This window comes from Solanum tuberosum, unplaced genomic scaffold (assembly GCF_000226075.1).
Source record: "Solanum tuberosum cultivar DM 1-3 516 R44 unplaced genomic scaffold, SolTub_3.0 scf00072, whole genome shotgun sequence".
NCBI lineage: Eukaryota > Viridiplantae > Streptophyta > Magnoliopsida > Solanales > Solanaceae > Solanum > Solanum tuberosum.
In genome coordinates, this window is record NW_006238999.1 from 287,194 (window position 1) to 311,695 (window position 24,502).

The window sequence follows — 24,502 nt, forward strand, 5'->3', positions numbered from 1 at the left end:
TTTTTTTTTTTCTGATAAGAAACATTTTCCTTCGAATAAGTCCTTATATTGTGAAAATTTGAATTAATCGGATTTGTAATTATCAAATGACAGTACTCACCCCCCCCCCCCCCCCCCTCTTGTTTTTATTTGCAAGTGTTGACGCTAGATTTCTAGCCCATAACCTTCCTCTCTAACTCCCTCGGTCCACATCAATCAAACATAGGCTTGGTTTTTGGTTGTCTTCCACTGTGCCTGACTTCCTCTTTTTTGGTCCTCCTCCCAATTCTAGTCCATTTCGGCCTCCATGCCTCCTATTTCACCTTCCTCCCTCCCTCACGCATCGTAATCAAGCTCAAACGCTATTCCTCTACCAGTCTACTGCTTTAAAAGTGACCATAGACATGCAGATTAGGATTAGGTAGGTTGGAAACATCACAAGAAATTGACCAAAAAGGTACATGGGTGGAGCTAAAATATATTGCTTGACTACATATGAAACAATGTCCAAGTCTTCATGGCTCGTTCGTTTTATAAGGTGAAGGTTTTATTAAAAAGTACCAAGATGGTACACAAGAGTACATGAAAGAAAGCTCAAAAGCAGCCTATTGCAATTTCCTTGTAAGCATCTCTAAAATGTCCAAATATTGTTCTACATTATTCGATATGCTACTCTTAAGCCAAAAATAAAAGTTAGTAGACATGCTCTCCTTTTTTTGTTAAATCAAAAAAGCAAAAATATTACTTCGCTAAAAGCATGCTGGTACATAGAGACGTCCAGTTACATAAAAAAGGCTTAGTTCCTTTACTGCAAATATAAGGAAGTAAGGAAATCTATCATCCTATCAGCATCCTTTATATCCAAAAATTTACACCAAAAATCCAAAGTTGATATACACATATCTCATTGATGTTCTTATTTGTATCCTCAGTTTGAGTTTTGATTCAAGTAGAATGATTTTTCAAATAAATTCAAATTTGGGGAAGGACTTCGATATAGTGAAACTGAAATTAAATCCCAAATACTTACAGACCGAGGTCTATTAAAGTGTTTGCCTGTTCATTTCATGGAATCTAGTGGCTGCTCTTCTAGAGAATTTAGGCAAACTGAAACTTAAGATTACTGAACCCCCCAACTGAACACCCCTCAAACAATTAACAGCTAGACAATATGTATCAATTGATTACACAATTAACAGTTAGATACCTAAGATAAAGAGGTGAGTGAGTTAATGAGTTGCATGGCAACAACAATTTAACTGATAAAACCATCCACCTAAATGACAAAAATTAAATAGAGACATACCAAGGACAATTACTGATGTTGTTCCATCTCCTACCTCTTCATCTTGGGTGCGGCTTAGTTCAATCATTGACTGCAGCAGCAGAAAGATATAACCAATATGAAAGCTTAAACAAGAAAGCAAGCACACAACAATGTGACCACAAACATATTCATTAGAGTATGGCATGTAATCAAACATTAACACAACCAAAACAAAAATCCATGAACCAAACAAGGGAACACACACAAACATATATGTCTAGGGGTCAGCAGAGAGAGAGAAAGCATATACCTTGGCTGCAGGGTGAGCAAGATCTAGCTCACGGAGAATTGCATTTCCATCATTGGTTACTACAATTCCTGAAATTATTCATTAACATTCATGACTTTCACCAAAACTACCAAGAAAGAGGATACGCTCATGACATGTTTCAACATGTGTACAAAATAGTTTACCTCCAGCAGCATCAAGGAGCATTTTTAACATGGATCGTGGTCCCAAAGTGGTGCGGATAATGTCAGCAACAGCCTGGCAACAAAACAAAACATAAGAGAACTAACATACGTACTAACATGAGCTGTGACAAACAATTATAAATTCTGAGAAAATACAGAGAAATATATGATTCCTCGTTCCCACTTTATTTTGTTATGAGGGTGGTATCCAGACAAGCTTGCCCTCACCTCGAATATTCCCTACCCTACTTCCCACCCGCACAAGTATTGGGTGACTCTGCCCTTGGGCAAATGGGAAAAGTCACCTAGTTTTTTGCCTCCACTAAGATTTGAACCCCAATAAGAGGGATTCAAATCCCTTATTTGTCCAATGTATTCTTTTTCTGACTTAATTTTCCATGCAGTTTGTTGTTTTAGGTTGAGAGCAACAAATCAAAGAAATGCCTTGAAGACACTTGAACTAGCAAATAGACTTGCCTCCTCAAACTTCTAGAGCATCCAAAATACGGCTAAGATTTCTACAAATTCTCAATCGTTCTTGGTGTTTTATAAGGATCGCGTTCATTCTTGCATAATGTTGATACTGCCTAAGGAAAATTATCAATAGCAATGCTTGCAGGATTTCTTAGACAACATAATGAGAATAGGACCCAATATAAGCACATATTCAACTCAGTAATCATTTTCAGGAACACCAGTCAACATGCATTTTAGTGCAACCTGTGTATAACCACATTACGCAGTTTTACTGACAAAAGCCATAACAAATAAATGAAAGAAGAATATCAACAAGGCAATCAGTTAAGTCAAGTCCAATTTAGCATGGTTGAATAAGCAAGTGAATGATCCATAAATGCATAGCAGGAAACAGCAGGAACTCAAACTAGTGGGCACAGAAATGTAGCAATTTCAAAAGGATCAACAATATCTTCCTTCATTTAGATGTCCGACGAATAAACATAGAAGTTCACATCATACATGCCACTTTAACAGCTAGTAAAAAACAAGTATATCAGTAAACATAATAAAAAAATACAAATTATTAATGTGTTTACTTATTATTATAAGAATGGACAGTGGAAAAATGAACAAATAAGTACCTTTGCCGCTTGGATATTAGCCCGCTGTACCTTGCCACCTTGCTCACGTTTCATAGAATCCTCTGCTCAATACAACCATTGTAAGAAAACAACTAATAAAATGGGTCCTACAAACTAAAACACTACGGGGTCGTTTGGTAGGATGCATCAGATAGAATAGTACATGCATTAGCTTTGTTTATTATTTATACCTTGTTTGGTATTTATTTTAGAAATCATGCAACACATCTTATTTTTAATACACCAAACCAAGCTGAGCATATGAAATAACTTAGCATAACTAATACAAGCATTACTAATACACTCTATTCAACATTGTTCTTGTACACCCTACCAAACTACCCCTAACTAAATCTGCATATGCAATAACTTAACATAACTAATACAAGCATTAGCTATACACTCTATTCACCATTGTTCTTGTACACCCTACCAAACGAGCCCTAACAGAAAAGCTCAAAACCATAGTAATTACTACATCCTCAAACACCCTTTAACCCATCTCACTCAACCCATGTCTAAAAACTCAATCTTGCACAAACAGATCGAGCATTTCAAAATGAGACAATCAACGAATCAACCAATTAGTTCAAACCCCAACAAGTTAAGATTCGGCTAGACATAAACTCTTATCTCTCAATTCCCCTCCATCAATTAGTTAAAACCTCAATCCCAAACTAGTTCCGGTCACACTATATGAATCCTCCAGATCCGTTCTACTCCACTCGACACATTTTCACCCAAAACAAGCAAAAGGGTATCCAGAAAATACACGGAAAAGTGGAGAAAACGAACAAAAAAACCCAAAAAGGGGGAAAAATCAAAAACAAAAACTTACGCATAACAAGAACTGGAGCATGCATCTTGCTAATTTGAATGGTGACCTAGAATGGAAATGTTGAGATTTCTGCTCTTCGGAGATTGTGGGGTTCGCGAGAGGGGGGGTGGGTTAGGGCAGAGAGAACACTTTACTATGATCTCTATCAGAGATTTGAGTATCTTCGGTGCTCTATTTGAACAACTCGAAAACCCTCGAAGGGTTTTGGGTAAAATTCAAGTGTATCGCTGTCTACGTGCTTATCCTGAATACCCACTCATATTATGAAGATATAATACATAAATAAATACGTGTTACCCTTTTAACTTAGCTTTAATTAGTATTTATGTTTTTTAATAAATAGACACACATATTTTATATGGTAAAATACACATAAGATATCACACAGGACACGAATTTTCATGTAGGATAGATATGTCTATTTATTCAACTTTATACAAGTTTAAGTGTTTACAGATGCACATCCAAAGTTTGAGGGTGTAGATGTCAATTGAGGCATAGTTAAATGACATGTTTATGTATTATATCATACATAAATATGTTGTTTAACTCGACTTCAACTGACATCCATGATCATAAATATTGAATTTGCACAAATAGGCATTTAAAATTGTATAAAATTAATCAAGTAGACACACGTATTCTACATGACATAATATGACGCCACATAAGATGTTATGTAGGACATGAATCGATGCATACGACACCAAGTAGGACACATGTGTTACTTGTGTAGACCCAAAATTGAAAGGCATAATCAGCACATTTATGTATTATGCCTATTATGAAACTTGTTTTATACTAAGGTGTAAAATAAAAATCTCATTAGCTCAAAATTTTAAGTGTTAATTATAACCATATTAGTTAATAAATATAAAGACACAATACATATATATGCCCTTTAACTTGATCTCATTTCATATTTATGTCCTCCAACTCTGAGTGTATATAAGTAGACACTTAAGCTTTTATAAAGTTGAACAAGTAGACACATGCATCTTATGTGGCATCCTACATGGAAATTTGTGTCTTATGTGGTATCCTACTCGTATTATATCACGTAGGACTCATGTGTCTACTTGTTCAACTTTATACAATTTTAAGTATCTACTTATGCACACCCAAAACTAAATGACGTAAATGTAAAATGAGGTTAAGTTAAAGACAATATTTATGTATTTCGTCATATATCTATTTTTTAAAACAAACAATTGTTACTAAAATAGTATGTGGTTGGAATAATAGCTCTTCATTAAATAATTGTTACTTAATTATTTTGGGCCAGGTCACTTTTGGGCCTGATCTGTTGTACCTAGAATTGATTTTTTATTTTAATAAAGGGCTTAATGCCCAGTTTTTGTTTTTTTTTTTAATAAAAAAAAGCTCTTCATTAAACATTAAGGGTAAATATGGATCGATTTTCTTATAGTTTATAATAACTAAGACTTTTTTTCATGGATCTAGAATAGTTTTTATTATTTTTCTTTTAAAGAGGTTCAAATTTGAATTTTTTTTTGTCATTTGTGAATAAAAATACATTAAAGACAATCTTATAAAGACAAGTATATTAGCTTATCTTTAAACAAAGGACAAATTTGAATTATTTTATGAAGTTTGAGAACATATTTGAACATTTTTCTTATAAGAACATGTTGTTTTACAAAGGTTCAGAATCGCTACTAAACTTTTTGAAATAATTTAGTGTGTTAGTTTTATTCTTGTTGTCATAACACTAGACTACATTTGTTCTTATTGGCTAACGTCATATGTTTTCCAACATGTGGACCTTTCTTACAAGGAAAAATGTTCAAATTTAGACAACTATACAAAATGGTCTAGATTCGTCTTTGAACTTTGTGAAATGGTTCATATTTTTTTTTCAATCATTGTATACATTCCTTCCTTTCGTTTAATATCGTAACAAACAATTCTTTCTACTTTAAAATTTTTGAAAAATATCATTACTTTATCACCTAATGTCACAATACACAGAAAACAATCAAAATTATTTGAATTATTGTTTACTTACTTGACTTGCCCCCCTTTATAAGTAAAATGGAAGTTGTGCTAGCGAAGTGAAATCTAGTAGAATGAAAAAAACAATAAGCTTTAAGTTGTGCGTATACAACTAAGGGTTGAAGTTATTGAATTGTAACCTAAATGAAGATGATGTTATCCAATTGATTGAGCAGAAGATCGACAAGAAAAGTCGATGTTCTTGGCACTAATTTTTAACGCCAAAAATATTAATTTTGAAGTATTATAAAATTTTTATCATCTAAATCATATTCGTTGAAAATTCAAAACCACCACAATGTATAGAGAGTGAAAATAAAATATATTGATGTCTTTAATGATAATACTTCAATCTCAATCAAATTGGAGTTAATCTATCAAATTGTATGAATCTTCAATTGCCTATCTTTTTATATGTAAGCTCACCTCTTAAAAATACTAAAGTTCGCTATACTTTATTTTGACATACAAAAGTGTGGTAAGACCTTTTTTTGGTCTTTAACGCATAAATACGTTATTTAATTTGATTTCAATTGACATTTATTTTTTTCAACTTTGAATATACATAACTAGACAATTAAACTTGTATAAAATTGAACAAGTAAACACACGTCCTACATAAATACAATACACATAAGACACTACATAGGACGGAAAGACATATATATCTATTTGTTCAACTTTATACAAGTTTAAAGACATCAATACAAGATGAAATCAAATTAAAGAACACATTTATAAGATTTATCTGTTATGTCATTCAAAAAATGTTATTTACATTTTAAAACTTTGTATCAAATCAAAATCAAACAAACGAATTAAAACGATCGAAATATTTGATTTATATCTTTCTTACCACAAGATTTTCCAAAAAATAGAAAAAAATCAATTTATATGGACCAATGATTCCACGTTGCCTTCCATCATTTTGGACTCATCCATCAAATGCAATCTCTACCACAAGATCATATACCCTTAAAATGACCAAAACACCCCTAAATGGAATCCTCAACAAACTTAAAAAAAGAATATCTCAATGAACAATTTCGTCATTTCACCTCTCAAACTCTCTTCTTCTCCCTTCAAATCCTCCGCCATTTATCTCTCTCACACACACACTGCCTCCACTCTCTCTCTCTACCTATACATACAGAGCTATACGTATAGATTGATAATAGCAAAAATGGCGTTACAAGTTCAAGTAAATCAGGTACTATTGAAGTCATCAGTGGCGCCGACGCCGGCGCAGTCGGCATCTTCTCCGTGGAGGTTCAACAATCAGTCAGTGGTATGCGTTGCAGGAGATTATGGCTTCTCGTCTAGGGTTTTGAGGAGCAGAGGATTGAGCTTGAAGGTGAAGTGTAGTAGCTCAGATGCTACTGTTACTACTACGACTGTGACGGTAGGACAGGTGACGGAAGTTTGTAAGGATACCTTTTGGCCGATTGTTGAAGCCGCCGGTGAAAAAACTGTCGTAGTTGACATGTATACACAGTGGTAAAATTACATATACTTCCTATTTCCTTTTAGATTTGATGAATTTTGTGCTTAATTATGATTATTACTAGTAAGAATCACTGCTAATTTTGTTTTATCCTTTTCTCCAAGTCTTTTTTAGCTCAGTATTAGTGTAATCCTGATAAAAGATAGGAGGATTGGCGTAATTTGATAGTTTAAGTAAATTATAATCATAATTATGATAATTAACATATAAGGGTGTGGCTTACTGTTCAATGAAGCTCGAAATGAACTACCTGTGCCTCAGGGAAGCAGTTTTTCGACAGTGTCTTCTCCCTGTGTGTTGGTTTTCCGCATTGTGATTTCTGATTTGAATCCACCTGCAGGTGTGGTCCTTGTAAAGTGATCGCTCCAAAGTTTCAAGAGCTATCGAAGAAATATAATGATGTGGTCTTTCTGAAGCTGGACTGTAACCAGGACAACAGGGTATGTATTCTTTAAACCACTTCTCCTTCTAATGAAACAATACACACTAGAATTGATCAATGTGATAATTTTTGGCAGCCATTAGCGAAGGAACTAGGCATAAAGGTGGTTCCGACATTCAAGATTCTGAAGAACAATAAGATCGTTAAAGAAGTCACTGGAGCAAAACTTGATGATTTAGTAGCAGCAATTGAGGGTGTGCGATCAAGTTAAATATTATTTTTTTTTCTGTTCTTTTGTTTAAATATGAAGCAGATAATGTCTATGAATGTCGTAATTAGTTCTAACTAAATTCAGTGTATAGCCGTGGATAATGAAATCTCATTAGAGAAAATGGAAGTGATGTATTTGTGCTGCAAAATTGCAATAGATCTTGTCTTGTTAAAATCTTTCTCTTGCCAATGTTTTATTTTACCATGGAGAGTAATCGAGAAAGCTAAATTCCCGTATTCTTATTTCACATTTTATAATCGATATAAATTTTTGATTCTAACATGACCTATGTGAGGAAATGAGAAGTCTTGTAATAAAAGTTTTTTCGAGTCAACATGGGTCAAGTAAAATGAAACTATTTCAGATGAAATAGCAATTATAAGTATCGTATAATAGCCAATGATTAAACAATGAAGAAAAGGCCCAGGGGTTAAATAATCAAACAGCATACAATCCTTAATTTGCTTAGTTATCTTAATTTGATGAGATTGTTATCGAGGTACAAACCTCACATAAATATGTCAAAAAGGAGGAGGAAAAATGAGTTAGCTAGAATCCACAATAAAATGCCAAAGAATACCTCAAGATTAAACATTAAACTCTCCTAATGAGTTTTAGCAAGAATCGTCTATTCCATCACACTACCAGTCGTTGCAAACATACTCACTGAAACTGAAATACTGCAAAATATCATAAGCCCAAGGTAAACAAACACCTGCCAAGTTCCTCTGCATATTGTTTCCTGGGTCTTACCCGAACGGTTCTATGGTTTGATGACAAACAGAGGCTGCAGAGAGATAAATACGATATTAGGAAGGAAATGGTATTAACAAACTGAATAGTTGGATTAGGTTAGTCAAGAAACTCACAGTATCAACACTGACAGGTTTTCCATCTTCAGCAACAACCTCAACAATGGTTCCTGACCGATCAGCCTGAAGGGAACAGATAGAACATAGCAGTCAAATTTAGACAAGGATAACTTTTCAATTGCCCCACATTGGCAGGTTGGAATAGGTTGTGTCCTTATGTGGCCTTATCCTCATTGCATGACCTAAATTTTGAGGTTAAGTTAGGGGCAAGGTCCATTTCATGGATATCAGAACCCAGCTTTACGTTATTCATGCTCCAGTTAACCAAGCTAGAGCATGCGGGGGGAGGATGTTAGATCCTCCTACGTCTATTGAAGGAATGAGATTATTGTCTCCTTATATGATGTTGTGCAACATTCACCTCTTAAGCTAGCTTTTGGGATTTAATTAGGCCCAGACCTATTTTCTTAACAATAACAAACTAAAAGAAACTGAAATCAAACAATCATGTGGAACTAGAAAAGCGCATCAAGAGGATAATGCTAAAGTAGGAGGCAAAATCAGGGAGTTAATGGACATAGTGTTGTCTTTGAGTGAAGCAACAAATGAATGCTGTAACAAAATTAGCCCAAACCTATCATCATTCTCTCATCAACTCTCTAATGTCTTCCAAGTATCACATACAGTAGAACAAGCTTTGATGTAACTATTAGTTCATAGTGGGACGACATAGGTGAAATAGCGACATCAGTCATAACTACCACTAGTTTCCACAAAATTTCATCAGGTCGACAAGAAAGGATTTCTCTGCAACATGAGGGCAAGGAAACATGAAACTTCTGCCACTTACTTACAAGCATTTTATTGAAACTGGCATGAGTTCATCTACATGACAACTCCAGCAGAGACAAAACCAGCATGTTAGAAAACGAAGAATGAGGGGCTGTAAAATAAATAAACTTATGGATTCCCAGTATAGTTATATAATAATAAACACTGAATGCCTGCTCCACATATACATTTTTCTTTCAAAAAATACAAATAAAGAAGTTATGGTTCTCTAACAAGATTTAGATTTTTCCCTTATTTCTAAATCTGTCAGCTTCAACCATTCCAAGGAACAAGTCCCCTCAACTTCTTTAATATTGGCGTCCTGAATTAATTGAGTAGCTATTGCAAGAAATTTTGTTCACTTCCTAACCACAACGACATATACTTATACTCATCTTCATGAAAAGAAGACTTCACTGATCTACTAATCCCTCTAACAGATGCCAATTGGCATTCATCCTTCTTTCATTGTCAATTCTATGCCAATTGCCAATTCTAAATTGAATTGCTAATACAGAATCAGATATTTATTACATAAAAATGAAGAGAATAATGCAGTACCAAAATAAATAATGAACAAAAAAAGAGTACACCCCGCCCTCCTCCCACTTGTGGGATCACACCGAGTATGTTGTTGTTCTAAATTAGAATAGCACCAAAGGATGTTGCTAAGTCTACAATGACAGTAAAAATGTTACAATACCAATTACCAGACGAATCTCAAGTAGAAAAAGGTATTCCCAAACATTATGTACATTTCATAGCAAACCTTACACGTCCAAACTAGATCCACTAAGTATCATCAAAGTTTAAGCATGCAGCATGCCCAAACAATCCACAAGCCCAGAAGTGCCACTAAAAGAATATAAAATCTAAGCCAGTTCATCATACATTGAAACCCCCAGAATCTTGGGGTATCTTCCTTTACTACTTCTAATAATATAAGTAAATAGTCTAAGAAAAAAAATTCTTAATTTGTTTGGTAGACTAGAAATATATAGGTTGTCCAATATATATATTGGATGTGGTCTGGACTAGTAGAGTAGAAACATATATATTTAAAGATACTTAATATTTCTCCTGTTTATTTTCTTTTACAAATTTGCAAGCTCTAGCAAAACCAACAGACATCAGTTTTGGAAAGGAGTCGTTAGATGGTAAAATGACAACCCAAAGCTTTTTGTCTCAAGCTAGCTTGTGCACACCCCCACTAATACATCATGCAGCCTGGCCAGCCCACAGGTATAGGTTCCCGAGGTAATCCTATTACAAGGCTAGAGCATGGGGTCACACAAATGTGGTAGCTAGAATGAGAACCTGGGATCTCTCATGCCTCAACCACTAGGTCATCCTTTTGGAGACCTCATTGCTTGTTTGTATAAGTAGAAAGCAGGTTTATACATTAGAAGTCAAATGCAATCTTTCTTCCTGCATCTTTTGAGAGTTATGATGCATTGATGCTACTTCTGTTCCACACTGGGAAAGAAGAGCAGAGAAGCAATAAATTATTTCTTTGATGAATGAGCAAACAATTACTAATCACGATTTCAATTTGGTTCAATGCCTTTCTAAAAGTTGTGCAGGTAAAAACACAATTTTTTTGGCACCAATTTAAAAGCAGATATATAAATTTAAAAATAGTTAAAAGTCATGAAATAGAGGTCTCGTATAAGTACAAGAAAACAATATAGCAGGCAATGGCAATAGCCAAAGGAAAAGGTTACCTCTATTTCGTTCATCAACTTCATCGCTTCAATAATGCAAAGAACTTGACCCTTCTGCACTTTGTCTCCTACCTGTTGTAATGCATATCATGGAAACCAAATGCATTGAGAGAGCGCATTAAACCATAAACTTCAATTTTTTTAATCTTTGAGGTTTCCATATTTGAATTTACTACATAAAAGATGGACATGCAATACCTTCACAAATGCTGGTTCACTGGGTGCTGGACTTCTATAGAATGTCCCTGCCATTGGGGATTTGAGCGGTGGAAGAGATGAATCAGCTGACTTTGCTGCAGCTGGAGAAGGTGCAGGGGTTTGAATTGGAGCAGGTGCAGGTGCAGGTGGAGGAGGTGCATTAGATTGTACAGATGGTACATGATATGATTGTATAAATGGAGCTTGTGCAGGAGCAGGAGCAGGTGGTTGTGGTAGTGCCTCCTTCTTACGGATTAGAATTTCACAATCAAGTTGTTTTAACTGCAGCTCCACAATATCCCTAGAATCAACTAGCCTGCACAAAGGACAGTCTGTCATGATTATTCATGAAAAGTCTCTTCAGAGATGTGAAAAAAAAATGGGAATGCATACTTGACAAGGCTTGAAACTTGGCTAATAAAGTTAGATATTGCTTCCTCTGATACCGAAGTTGCAGATGAAGTCTCACTTGGTGATTTCACCTCTTCTGACTGGGTGATAGGAGTAGCTGAATTATTTGAAGATCCACCAAGAGCAACCTTGAAGGCAACAGATCGTCCCAAAAAGGTTTTCACAAAGGTTACAATATTTGAAAGAATTCCTCCAATGAAAACCATTTGAAAGAATCTTACCTCGTTCGATTGGGCTCTTGTTACAGCTGAATGATTCCAACTAGATTGTAGACCCTACCAAAAAAAAAAAAGATTATAGCCACATCAGTCTTTCTTCCACTGGTACTAGTAAAAATGGAAAAAACATCTCTGAAAAATTTGGGAAATGGGGATTTGTACTTTGGTTCTTCCATTAAATGAGTTACACAGGGTATAACTTGGCCACTCGGGATGGTGGTCCAAAAAATTCTTTCATATGACAAGTTCTAAGCATATTATATAATCTATCACCATTTATCAGAAGAAGAAAAAAATAAATGAGAAGAACTCCGAAATAGTTGCATAAGTGCTGCAGAATCAACTTCTCGTATAATAATATAAGAGCAACCCTTTATTTTTTAACTACTTCTAAAAGCAAATGCACTCAAAACAATATTTTAATTCTACCTAATGTTCTTAAGAGGCAATTTCCTTCAAATTAAAAGTGTCCTGTGAAGGGTTCTTTCAAGTTTAACAAATGAATATATTTATTCAGAATTAAGGGAATGTATTATTTGCTTTTTGTTGTACATATTCAACAAAGTCTTAGTGTTGTTTAATCAACAAAATTATACCTTTGCCGATCTGAAAAAAGGTTCAACAAACGAATTACATCACTACAATTGATACAAGATCGCCAATGAAATACAATAGGGTCTTCATAGTAACAGAAAACCCATTGAGGAAAGAAGATACTACATTGCAGAGGCAAATCGAGAGTGGGTTCAATGGATTCAACTGAACACATTGTTTTGGTTAGATCATAAGTACATATGTGAAAAAGATTGTGCTTGTGCGTATGTAGGACACATTTTGTATCCACTGACTGTAAATGTTAGATTCTGAAACTGCTACAATGGCAATGTTAATACAAGTGCAGTTCTTCAGTTAATTTATTGGCTTCCAACATATTTTAGGTTTTCTCAAAAAATGAAACAATACTAAAATAACTTTTGTTGTTGTTTACTTCGTCAATTTCCCTGACCCAGGAAAAATCATTAACAAAGGTCTCTGGATGCTCTTTTCTACTCAATATTAATGGCAAAGCAGAAAAGAGAATAGCAGAACAAATAATAAAGGATGAAACCATTTTTTAAAAATTGAACATTCATTAATACCAAAGATGAAACCTTTACACCAATTAATTAGCTTAACTTCGTTCGTTGCATCTAAAATAACATATAAGGTGTCTTTTCCATTTCCAGCTTCAATTTCAGCTTGGAGATATTCACTTCTTTTACATAGTGTTCTCATATCAAGTTTCACAAGCAAAAGAATACCCAAAAGATATAAAATTATACTAAGAATAGAAATAAAACCATTGGCCAATACACCCTTTCACAGTAACCTCAATTCAAACTATATGGTATAGCTGAAAATCATTTCTAAAATATGTCGACCCGAACTAGTTTGAGACTGAACGGTAGTTTTATCATATCTAATTATAACGGAGCCCAAACTAGTTAGAGATTAACACATAATAGATGTTGTTCTAGTATATTTACACTAGTATTTGCAGTAGTAATTTGTATCCCTGATAAAAAAATTGTGAATCCTACTCCATATAACAAAATAAATAATAGAGCAATCCTGCATACATAAAATATTTATACAAATAATTTTATAACATCAATCTCAAATTTATTTATTTTCTTCTTTTCTTAAGACTGCTTGGTAATGTGTTCTTCAATTCTCACTATTACATGTTGCTTCATTTGATCTGTTTATCTTGCTATTTTCCATTCTATCATGATTTGTTTACACTTCTGTGCTGAGGGTCAATCGGAAACAACCTCTCTACCCTGCAAAGGCAGAAGTTGGGTCTGCGTACATCCAAACCTCCCCATACTCCACATGTGGGATTATACTGTTGTAATCTCAAAAAACATGGCTTGATTTATGCTAGCACGGTACCACCTGAGAGTGAGCTAGCTAGATATATAAGAGAATTTGTTTCCAAAATGTACACATTTAACAAATCGTATTCATTCCGAACTCACTGAATCTAAATAATATGCATATTTCATAGAGGGAGGGCCGTAAACACAAAATAAATTGAAGGAAAGTGAAATGAGGAGGCAAAAGAGCAGAGAAATAGTAATACCTTACAGGAGAGTCGGAGTTTGGGCGTGATAGATAATTTGGAACGTAAATGATTGTAATGGCGATGATGGCAGAAAGGTAATAAAGTCAAGGATTTCGGGGCATTTTTTACCGGAAATCCTGCCGGTGAAGCAGATGCCGCCGGTGTTGCCGTCGTCGTTGTTCCGAACGACGTCGTCATTTTGCTCGCCGATATTCAGAGAGAGGAGAAGAGAAGAGAGAAGAAAACAGAGTGTGTCGATGAATCCAAAGACACTGTGGAGATAATGGAGAAATGCTTAAACGATGTCGTTTTTAGTTTCGGAACAGTCTGATCTAACAAGTCAGCATGTGGGCCCCCTTGGACCAAATCTGAATGACGAAAGAATTTGTGTTTTTTTTTTTTTTTTAAGTGTTATAGAGGTAGAGGTTTAAAATTCGGCATTGTAAAAGTCATATAGGTAAATATTTGAGATATATATAACAAGTATATCATAAGTTGATTTCATTTTTCTTCCAATAAATTGTGAATTGACAAATCGATAATGCTAGGTAATACTATATTTCAAGACGGGATAAATATGATATTGTTAGTTTGTCACTAATACGTGTAGTACACTTTTTGTTGAGAGAATAATTATACATAAAGCATATTATGCGGCATAATTAAAAATAAGATATGTTTTAGATTGCTATTACTGGAAAATATTTGAGTTTACTATCTTAGTTAACTTCATACCACTTTCTTTTAAAAAAGAGGATTAAATCTATGTTGAAATGTCAACAAATTGAGCCATAAGAGTTATTCTTGGGGCCAGACTTTGTATTCCTCAAAGATTTATGTTGCATTTTAGTTAGAAACTTAAAAATCAAAGACACAATCTTCCACAAACAAATCGCCCATGATGGCGAAAAACAAGCCTGGGAATTTTTAAATGGGTTATCATCTCCACAAGAGGTGCAATCTCAAAGGGTGGTACAAAAAAAAATGTCATAACACTAGCTAGAGCATAAAACGTACATGTCATTTTGAAGATCAAATATCAAACTTCACCCTACCACTTCATAATCCAAAAAACGACCAAATAAAAACAGGCAGTATATATATGACATCATCTCCTAGATACTACCAAGTACCAAACATCCACCAAGTCAAAGACACAAGATTTTAACTTCCCATGCCACAGCAACTTTCACCTAGTAGCGATCGTAACGTCTGGGAAAGAAAAAAAAAACTGTTAAGTGAATATTGAACAAGAAACTTTTCTCAAATGCATAGTAAAGAGAATACAATAGTGCGTGCATCAATACCTATATTTGCTACCCAAGTGGATAATTATATTGAAACTACGTTTCTCTGTGTATACAATTGATTTGGTATTGCAAGGGTCAACATTATGTATACAATGCAATATGCTAAGTGAAAAAAATAAGAACCTGTGGCGATCATAATCCCTTGACCTTTCTTTTGACCGTGAACGTGATCTCCTGTGACTTCTTGAATCATAGTTCCGAGAGCGGTCTCTGTTTCTGTCACGATCGCGATCATAGCTGCGATCTTTACTCCGGCGATCATGATCTCTCCCCACTTCACGGTTATCAACTCTATCCCTGCTTGATTCTCTCTCGCGTTCCCTGCTTTTCCTTTCTTTAGATCTACATAGTAAAATTGAACATTTGAAGATAAGATGGTAAAAGCAAAAGTCGATACAGTAAAGTAAAGCTGAATAGGCACGTCACAACAGGAGATCCAACCTCCTATCTTCTTCTATTGCCTTGCGCTTCTTGTTTCTATCTTCCTGGCAATTCACCATTGAGAAAGCACAGATGAAGCATATCACAAACTCCCATAGTTGTTCCAGTGAAATTACAATGAACACATATTCAAAGAACAAAATTGTGAAGTACAGAATGATAATCCCTATTCTTCCGTTCTTTAATTGACTAGTCAATTTTAAAACTTAAAAGGAACATCGACCTAAGTCTTACCTAGTAGCATCCTCATCAACTTCCAAATTTTATAAATCAATAGGGAACGTGCACAAAATGAAAAACAGGAAGGCACCAAATTTTCAAACATGATAGAAAACAAAATAAATTTCTCTAGCAAATAATTGAGAAGCAAATTCACACACATTATATAGGAGAACATTATAATAGCAAAAATTGAATTGCTAACAGATATTAGCAGTAATAAACCATCACCACCAAACTAAGTTTCATCCTTGTCACGCAAGGCTGGACAACATAGGAGATTTCTCTGTATTTTCTGTTCATAAAGGAAGATGCAGGAAACGGCAGAACCTAAAGCCAGCAGATCAATATTTTGATTCATGCATTAAAGAATTGATAATACTCTCCTTTATGATGATGATCTCCTTCATATAACTACCAACTCTTTTTAGCTCTTAAGAAGCCAAACATATGTCACTTATTCAACCATTCTACCCCATCTTAAATTCTACCCTAATACGGTTCAATAAAAGTATTAATAACCTTTCATATCTCATTTATGAACATCAAATAAAATATGAGGTGTGATATGAGAATACGTATTTCCCTATGGACCATAATAAGATCAGTAAAAGATAGATTAACTATAAAGGGCATAAATATAGAAAGTGACAACAGAAGAAACTGAAACATGAAACCAGGACCAGAATCAAACAATTCAAAATATCAATTTAGGAACTAAAAATCAAATGTGTTCAATCAGAGATTACTTTATGCAACCAGATAAATAAGGAAACAGGCACATGTATTGACAAATACCACATGGCAAAGTTCTCGTTATATACTTCCAATAACAGAACCTACACTGCAACAGAATATAAGAAATCTTCAAGTAGATATCTTATCTTTACCTGAAGTTCAGCTAATTTCTCACGGATTTGCATATATCCCAAATGAAGCTTTCCTCCAAAATGATCAGCTAAGCGACGATCACTGGAAAGAAAAAGAGAAGTGAGGATAGCTGGATTTTCAAGTACTATGTCCAATAGTTTTAAGAAAAAAAAATTGAACAGATAACAGCAAAATGAAGTTGCTCCCATAACTTTCTGGCTAAACATAACATGATTGAAAAATAAACACAGAAAAGACGCACATTATTTAGCGGCAAAAGTTTATCCTCGAAAAACTGGGCCCAAAAAAGCCTGCTGGTGACAAGGAGGTACAATCACCATGTCAAAAACTGAACCACACAATACTTCAAAGTAGCCTTTTGCTTTCCCTACACAGCTATACTTGGAAAATGTTCCAAAAGATGTAACGGAAAAAGGAGCATTTACCTGTCATAAACACTTAAGAAAGCTCCACAAATATCGCATACACGGAGCTTCTGATCAGTCTGCAAAAGTTATAATTAACATTTCACTTGTCAGGGACAGTAAATTCATATCAAGACCACATGCTGAGATTCCTCGGCAGAAATATATGCAAGAACAGCAACAAACAACACCCTTTCCTGATTCTGTCTGCTCACTCATACATATATGTGCCCACTTGAGGCATCTTTTTTGTACTTCAAATTGCAGCGAAAAACACTCCAGCTCTTTATTTAACTTAAGTTCTTAAGAAATTCTTAATAGTTAATTTTTTTCAAGAAAATGCTAGAGAATTGTATCATTATCATCGGAAAGTATCAAAAAGAAGAGAGCTTTTTATTGACATGTTAACAGCTAGAAAGGGCTCCTATATCAGGCTTAGGTTACAAACAATATTGTAGGTAATTATTCTCCAGGTTATGAGGTAAATAGATATACTTAATTTAATAGAGAATATTCTGGTAATGAATCTTATGTGATATTCTTTTTTATACAACAACATACCCAGTGGTGATATTCTTTTTTATAAAATATTTTTTTTATTAATGATTAAAAAATATATTGTCCACTAATATACCAAAAAGTAGAAATCTACAACATAATATGATCCTCCACGAACGAAACACAATCTTCTATACAAACAGGAACTTCATGGAGGCACAAAATCCAGGAATGACAGGCTATCCTCAATTATACAATCACTCTCTATCCCTTTAAAATCTCTTCTAGACCCACGTGAGTGCTAATGGTGCAATGCTCCGCGGTCTTCGACTTCTCTTCTTTCTTCTAAATACCAAGCATCCCCCTTTTCAGCTGAAACATTTCAAAATCTCTGATCCCACGTGTGTTAAATGTGTTGCCACCTGATAATATAGGATGAGGTGGTCCACGTCTTCAGTTGAGCATTTGCACATAAATCACCAACTAATATATGTAATCCTCCTTTCTCAAATCCTCAATTGCTAATAAAGAAGCACACAAGGCTTGGTACCCTGGGGATCCAAACCAGAGCAGAAACCCAATTCCTCCTTACTAAAAGCTCATGATAATATGACTTCACTAAGAACAATCCACTCTTCTCATTCATATTTCCATTAATCACGACTAGTGTGTGATGATTTGCTTGTAAAGAAGTTCAACCATGCCTCTGAATTAACCTGCTTCCCATTCCTAAAGGTTTCTCCTTACCACAGTGACCCTATCAATTTAACTCCCCTGACCCACCTCTTGTAACCGTCAAACTAGTCATACTACCGTTGGACTCAAGCTACCGTAAAAGTTCAGAGAATGCGAGTCTCACAGTATATTCTAAGCACCATCTGCAACTCCAAACCATGCTTTTAGAAAATGATTACATATGGCTTTTTTTTCTCAAGGAATCATCTGAATAAATTTTTCAAGTAAGATCATTATTCGTTTAGATTAAATTCGGTAGAAACACTTATATAAACTTATAAATGAGGAGAACCAACAGTAAATAATGCTTATCAGAGCTAGAAAAATGACTTACAATCCGCACATCAACTGCAGTGTACTTTGAGGAATCCTGAACAGGTTCTTGCCTCACAGGCAGCTGAATGAAGTAGACAGGCATATCAAGGAGAGAAGTGTTAAATGTAGTCAAACTGGAAGGGGAAGTGTTTTGAGCCAAAAAAAATACTAATAGAGAATGGAAAGAAGGGTAATTTGAACACTAAAAAGTTATAATGAAGCACAATTGAAGTACAAACAGAACTGTTTGGCAACCTTCTTAAGAGCTTCCGCCTCTTCCAATGCTTTCTGAGCTTCATCAACCATCCCTTGTTCACCTAGATACCAGGGTAAAAGGAAAAGTTTACGATAAAAACAACACATTGAGCAAAAGCAACCCTGCTGCACAGTCTCTTTTCTATAAATTAAATCATTTTACAAAAAGTGCAACAAGATGGTACTGAGAAAATGTAGAAGGTGTATTAATAGGCTTTGAGTTTCTTTGCTTAGATAGAGCAGATATGATAAAGTAATTCTGGTGTAACATTCATTTGAGGCTTAAAACACAAAAATGCTTCCATCTTGCTTAAATCACTTCTAGGAAAACTTTTATCTAACATATACCTTTACTAATCAGAGAATATGTGCAGATAATTTTCCTTAGCCTCCCATTAATGCATTTTCATCATAAATTTGAGATCAGAGTAACAAAATCTTACATAGAAATTTGATAATGATCTTTAGAGGTCAAGCCCACCCCCCACCCCCACACACACCAAGGCTCACAACCTTTGGCGATGGCTTATTGGAGAAATAAATAATGATCCTTCAATAAGGAACCAAATGAATAGGAATGAGCATAGGTTTATTTCAAACTTTTGCAGCAGAATATGGCTCCTCTGATCTGAAGGTACAACAACAATTGTCCAGCAATGGCGTTTGAAGATTCTTATTTCATATTATCAAAAGCAAACATTATCTCCCACTTCAGTCGCATAATACCCTGCCATTTCCCATGTATTTACCACTAACAATCTCAAGGTAGCATTAACCCAGAATCACTCACTATTTTATCCAGATGTTACTTTCCTTTTCAACTGCCCGTACGCAAGTGCATGGACATAGACCAAAATAATGAGATTGTACTATATCCAGAGAGATTCAACATAATAAAGCATATCAAAAAGCAATTTCTGGTCCTGTAGAAGAAGTGGAGGATGTTGTAAGCAACGCCAATTTAGAGCTATTTAGATTTCAACATACCAAGATCTTCTGCTTTCTTCAGTTTCTCATTTATCATTTCCTGTATGCGAGGATCTGGAGTAGATGCAGGCAAGGGTGCCAACTGTGGAGCATTCTGAAGTGGCTGCGGCAAAGATGCTCGATCTTTGTTGAATGCATCCAAAAGAAGCATTGACTGCCATTGGATAAAAGAAACTATGAGTCCTGACCATACACACTACCATGTGAACTGTTGAGTATTGCAATGTCATTAATTTTTGCCAAGTTGACTGAAGGGCAAAGTAAAATTCAACATCTCCAAGTTCCGTACCTGTTTGTCTGCTCTCTTAGTTCGAAGTTCTTCAACTTCTTCCAAAGCTCGAATTTTCATATCTGTCTTACCTTCAAGATCTGCAAAGAAGTAAGATCATTCAAGAACTTGGCCAACTCAAAAAGAAACATTCAGTTTTTTCATCAGATAGAAAATTCCACAAAATAATTAGCACTTCACATTTTTTTTATTTTTGATAACCGTGGTGTCCTGGCCAGCTTTCACACACTTCGACTAATTCCACGGGATACCTACCACCTCCCACCAACTATAGGTACCAGGTAACTCTGTCCACCCAAGGCTAGGACGGGAAGAATCACCTAGTGTTTTTTGTCTCAATTGAGTTTTGAACCACTTCAGAGTTCTCAACCACTTCATTGACCACTAGGCCACAACCTTGGGTGCAATTAGCACTTCACATTTTGATACTTTGAAATCACAGTTTGATCAAATTTACCATGACTCATAGGTTAATCGACACCAACCTAGATTCAAGAATGAAACTAAAACCCATTCCAGCTTAAAATTATTAGACAAAGTAACGATGAATCTTATAATATCACCAGCAATCATCAAGTATAGTTTACTCCCTGAACCTCTGTATGCTCAAAGAGGTATAAGATTGACAAGCTGACTCATCATTTATGTATATGCAAACAACAAAAAAAAGTAAAATAAGAGCAACCTAACAATGGGAAATAACCAGTCAAGACTACATTGTCATGCTTGCACGACTTGTAAAAGGTACTTTCACGCGGCATTCAGGTAATCAGCAATATCTAAAAGAACTTACCATGTATGTCAGCTTCTTTCAACTTTTCTTTAATTTGCTTTGACAACTCATCAATCTCCGGAGTCTACAATTTAGACAAGTTGAAAACACTTGTAACAATGACTAGTATACAAAGGAAGGGAAAAGAGGAAGTACCAGTGACCAACAAAAGAAAATAATGAGCTTGGAGCCCAAACTTGACAATTACCAGGGTGACTTCAGATACTGATATGGCAATAGCAGCTTTGGCATCCTCCTCATCAAGCCTTTTAAGGGCCCTAGTTATTTTCCTGTCACACTCAACAATCAGCCTATCTATTAAGTCCTCCAAGTCCCTGTCATAGTTATCCTGACCTTTTGCTTTTGCTTCTTCATATCTTAGACAAGGTTAAGTTAAGACAAGTGATACTGGATTTTTACTGATTCAAGAAGCAACATTGACCAAAGAATACAAGTATACAACATCTCTTGTCCATTTATTTGTTTATTTTGATGATGACATTTCCTGTCGATTTCTCTTTTTTTCTGTGGTTTAGGTAGAATTCAGGGCTGGCTCGACTATAAAGCCACTAAAGCAATGGCTTGGGTCCCCGACATTTAACAGGATTGACAGAGTTTGAGGAGGAGAGCAATGATCTTCAGATTGAAATCCTTGTTAAAAACAACCATAACATTTAACAGGATTCAAGTTGATCACTCACTTCCAGCTACTAGGTAGCCTGTCAGTCCCTAATAATTTTTTTATGACCTCCCACTAATATTGCAACAGCTTCTATCATCTCCAAGAAAACAGATAATCTAGTTAAACAGCCTGTGACAACAGCTACCCTATCTAGCATATGTAAAGACATAAGAACACTTTTTTACTTAATAGCCCAAAATGCCTTGCCGTGATATTAATTCTCCAAATTATTAGGGGCACAAAACATGAGTATGAAACACTTCGAAAATCAAAGTATACACATCAAAGAAGGATACTCTTTTCTTAGAGGCAATGAATGCACCTTAGGGCATGCCCCCATATCCATTTTCTGCATATCAGGAAAGAAATTAAAACAAAAAATCAGAGCAAAAAATATATAGTCAAACAAGAAATGAAGAGGGAGAAGACCTGGGACAAAACTGAACCACTCCAACACCCCTCCCCCTACCCACCCAAACAAGTATTTTCTATAGTAGATATTTCAAATTCAACGATTTAATATGGATAGCATGTGAGTTGACTCTTTAATGCTGACTGGTTTCGCCTTATCAATAAGAATTGACTAATTTCACTAGATAAAGATTATTGCCATTAAATTAAATAAAGTTTGATACTAGAGGAGCAATATTATCATTTTTTTCCCTACAAGTATTGAGCATTACTGATTATCAACTTGTATTTCACTGGTTCACATTTTCATACTTGTAAGCATTTATCAAAGTAGGAATCAAGAACAGGGATAGCTTATGAGGGCATAGGTGGTGACAGAAAGGAAGTCCAAGAAGTGCTTTCCTCGAAGTTCTACATTTTGAGCCATAAGATTAATGCTAGTCGCCCAGGTGTAAGAGATGCAAGTGTGAAGAATTTCATAGACATAGGCTTCAGAAGAAACCTGCAAGACTGAGAGATGGATGAATTCCACAAATTTATGGAGCTTCTATACAAGCAAGCATTGACAGAGTAAGATGTCCTGTAGTAATGTGAGCACTGAATGAGAACGTTCTAAATGATGTCTTCAACCACAAGCTATAATTGGGGTCACAGAATTCCCACATCATTCCATATGGAACCCATGAATTCCAAGAAAGGATTGTTTCTTCACGCAGTTAACTACTAAAGGGTGATTCTAACAGCAAAAAGCTTGAGGCAAAAGAAAATACCACATAGCAGTCAGTGCCAAGTGGGTAAATTATAGGGATTGAATCACCTGGGTTTCCTCCAATACTGTTCCAAAAGCAGAGTGTTCTCAACCCCCATCTTTGGATAAAGTTTTCCAGCTTAAACTTCTTATTATAATTTCATTTCAGAAGTTATAGAACAAAATAGTTGTTTCAACTTCAAAAGGCACCAAAAATGCATAATCTACTTATACACTTAGTCAACGAATAAACTAGCCTAGATGCACAGTAGAGGTTCTCCTTTGATGTCCTCCTCTAAATCACACCAAATTCAAGGGCAAAGCTGCACGTAGTACATATTCACTCTCCCCTACCCCACAATAGTCCGAGAACACTTCATTGCACCAAGTAAGATCGCTATAGAGCAAAGATATTTAAATCTAAGCCTCCAACTAATTCTCGACAACCGATATGAATTTTTTCAGTTACCAAAAAAACAAATAACCTAGGGATTCAAATACAAACACACACATACGATGAAACATGTAAACATATAGATAGAGAGAGCTCTATGGCATTTGTGTATACATTTCACTCTCCCTTACCCAGTAATAGTTAAAGTAAACTTCATTGCACAAAAATAAGATCTCTATATAGCAAAACTATTCAAATCTAAAGCTTCAACTATTTTTCGAAGCCTAAATGAATTTGTTTCAATTATCCAAAAACAAAACTAAATAACCTAGGGATTCAAACACAAACACAAACACGAGGAAACAGGTAAACGGAGAAATAGATAGAGCGGTGTTAACTTTTACGTACAGTGAGCTGAAAGAGTTCGTGAGGGCAGAGACCGGAGAGATACAGACGGCAAACTTCACGGTCGTAGTACTTCCGATCAACCTCCGTCACATCGCCGTTCCGGTTAGCTCCCATTAACACATCCAGTTGCTTCCTTATGGCGTCCATTGACGATGAACGCTTAAAATTCGCTGCTGAGTTCAAGCTTAGGTTTGCTCTCTATCTATGTAAGGGCTTTTTTCCTCTTCACTCTTTTGTCCTTTGAAGCTTTTTCAGTTCTCACAGCGTTTTTTATAGGGTTTGCCAAATTGGTCCTTTTACTTTTTCATTTTAATTTTATCAACTTTGATCTAAATAAAGATTATTATTGAAAATTAAACCCCCATTTAGCCAAAAGGATTTTTCACCCAAATACACCCAAAAAAAAATCTTATTTTCACTTTCACTATATATTTTTTCTTTTTAATTTATATTTAAATTATAGTATTTCTTTTTTTTGGAAAAACTGTATTTTTGCCTACATGAAATAATTACCATTAAATTATACCCGCTACAATCCTTACATGGTGCATATGATACATTTTTTTTGGTAGAACAAAGAGAATTGTGTTAATCAAGATAGGATATTAAAA

The 24,502-nt window shown here is 35.1% G+C and overlaps 4 protein-coding genes across 5 annotated transcripts in view; 1 reads left to right on the forward strand and 3 right to left on the reverse strand.

Annotated features, from left to right (window-relative positions):
- Nucleotides 1–3,855, reverse strand: part of LOC102578754 (T-complex protein 1 subunit gamma) — an 8,241-nt gene extending 4,386 nt beyond the window's left edge. The window contains exons 1-5 of the mRNA XM_006345712.2: nt 3,659–3,855; nt 2,821–2,882; nt 1,721–1,793; nt 1,557–1,624; nt 1,286–1,355 (exon numbers count right to left, since the gene is read on the reverse strand). Of these exons, the coding sequence (XP_006345774.1) occupies nt 1,286–1,355; nt 1,557–1,624; nt 1,721–1,793; nt 2,821–2,882; nt 3,659–3,683 (298 nt within the window). The 5' untranslated portion in view covers nt 3,684–3,855. The remainder of the gene's footprint in view (nt 1–1,285; nt 1,356–1,556; nt 1,625–1,720; nt 1,794–2,820; nt 2,883–3,658) is intronic.
- A 2,917-nt stretch (nt 3,856–6,772) lies between these two features.
- LOC102579084 (thioredoxin F1, chloroplastic-like) lies at nt 6,773–8,005 on the forward strand. The gene is made up of 3 exons (XM_006345713.2): nt 6,773–7,171; nt 7,519–7,618; nt 7,697–8,005. The coding sequence occupies exons 1-3, from the start codon at nt 6,858–6,860 to the stop codon at nt 7,829–7,831; spliced, it is 549 nt and encodes a 182-aa protein (XP_006345775.2). The 5' UTR covers nt 6,773–6,857; the 3' UTR covers nt 7,832–8,005.
- Nucleotides 8,006–8,261: 256 nt separating this feature from the next.
- Nucleotides 8,262–14,421, reverse strand: LOC102579411 (biotin carboxyl carrier protein of acetyl-CoA carboxylase, chloroplastic). 2 transcript variants are annotated; one of them, XM_006345715.2, is made up of 7 exons: nt 14,151–14,419; nt 12,029–12,082; nt 11,790–11,935; nt 11,397–11,712; nt 11,199–11,270; nt 8,701–8,766; nt 8,262–8,618 (listed from the first exon to the last, which is right to left on the reverse strand). In XM_006345715.2, the coding sequence occupies exons 1-7, from the start codon at nt 14,328–14,330 to the stop codon at nt 8,595–8,597; spliced, it is 858 nt and encodes a 285-aa protein (XP_006345777.1). In that variant the 5' UTR covers nt 14,331–14,419; the 3' UTR covers nt 8,262–8,594. The 2 variants fall into 2 exon arrangements, with proteins under 2 accessions (XP_006345777.1, XP_006345776.1); XM_006345714.2 differs by having other exon boundaries at nt 11,790–12,082; nt 14,151–14,421.
- Nucleotides 14,422–15,011: 590 nt separating this feature from the next.
- Nucleotides 15,012–24,150, reverse strand: LOC102579947 (U1 snRNP-associated protein usp106-like). Its single transcript, XM_006345716.2, has 13 exons — nt 23,892–24,150; nt 22,227–22,279; nt 21,457–21,625; nt 21,270–21,333; nt 20,477–20,556; nt 20,188–20,341; nt 19,201–19,262; nt 18,965–19,027; nt 17,419–17,477; nt 16,993–17,074; nt 15,884–15,927; nt 15,566–15,784; nt 15,012–15,344 (listed from the first exon to the last, which is right to left on the reverse strand). The coding sequence occupies exons 1-13, from the start codon at nt 24,036–24,038 to the stop codon at nt 15,326–15,328; spliced, it is 1,215 nt and encodes a 404-aa protein (XP_006345778.1). The 5' UTR covers nt 24,039–24,150; the 3' UTR covers nt 15,012–15,325.
- Nucleotides 24,151–24,502: the final 352 nt, after the last annotated feature.

Excerpts from the sequence above, each read along its gene's own strand:
- LOC102579084 (XM_006345713.2), top strand. The coding sequence starts at position 6,858 with ATGGCGTTACAAGTTCAAGTAAATCAGGTACTATTGAAGTCATCAGTG. Across the intron at positions 7,172-7,518 it reads GTTGACATGTATACACAGTG|GTGTGGTCCTTGTAAAGTGA; the intron begins GTAAAATTACAT and ends ATCCACCTGCAG. Across the intron at positions 7,619-7,696 it reads ACTGTAACCAGGACAACAGG|CCATTAGCGAAGGAACTAGG; the intron begins GTATGTATTCTT and ends AATTTTTGGCAG.
- LOC102579411 (XM_006345714.2), bottom strand. The coding sequence starts at position 14,330 with ATGACGACGTCGTTCGGAACAACGACGACGGCAACACCGGCGGCATCT. Across the intron at positions 12,083-14,150 it reads AACTCCGACTCTCCTGTAAG|GGTCTACAATCTAGTTGGAA; the intron begins GTATTACTATTT and ends TTTTTTTGGTAG. Across the intron at positions 11,713-11,789 it reads CAAGTTTCAAGCCTTGTCAA|GCTAGTTGATTCTAGGGATA; the intron begins GTATGCATTCCC and ends TCCTTTGTGCAG.
- LOC102579947 (XM_006345716.2), bottom strand. The coding sequence starts at position 24,038 with ATGGACGCCATAAGGAAGCAACTGGATGTGTTAATGGGAGCTAACCGG. Across the intron at positions 19,263-20,187 it reads GAAGAAAGCAGAAGATCTTG|GTGAACAAGGGATGGTTGAT; the intron begins GTATGTTGAAAT and ends CCTGGTATCTAG. Across the intron at positions 15,928-16,992 it reads AGAAATTAGCTGAACTTCAG|GAAGATAGAAACAAGAAGCG; the intron begins GTAAAGATAAGA and ends GTGAATTGCCAG.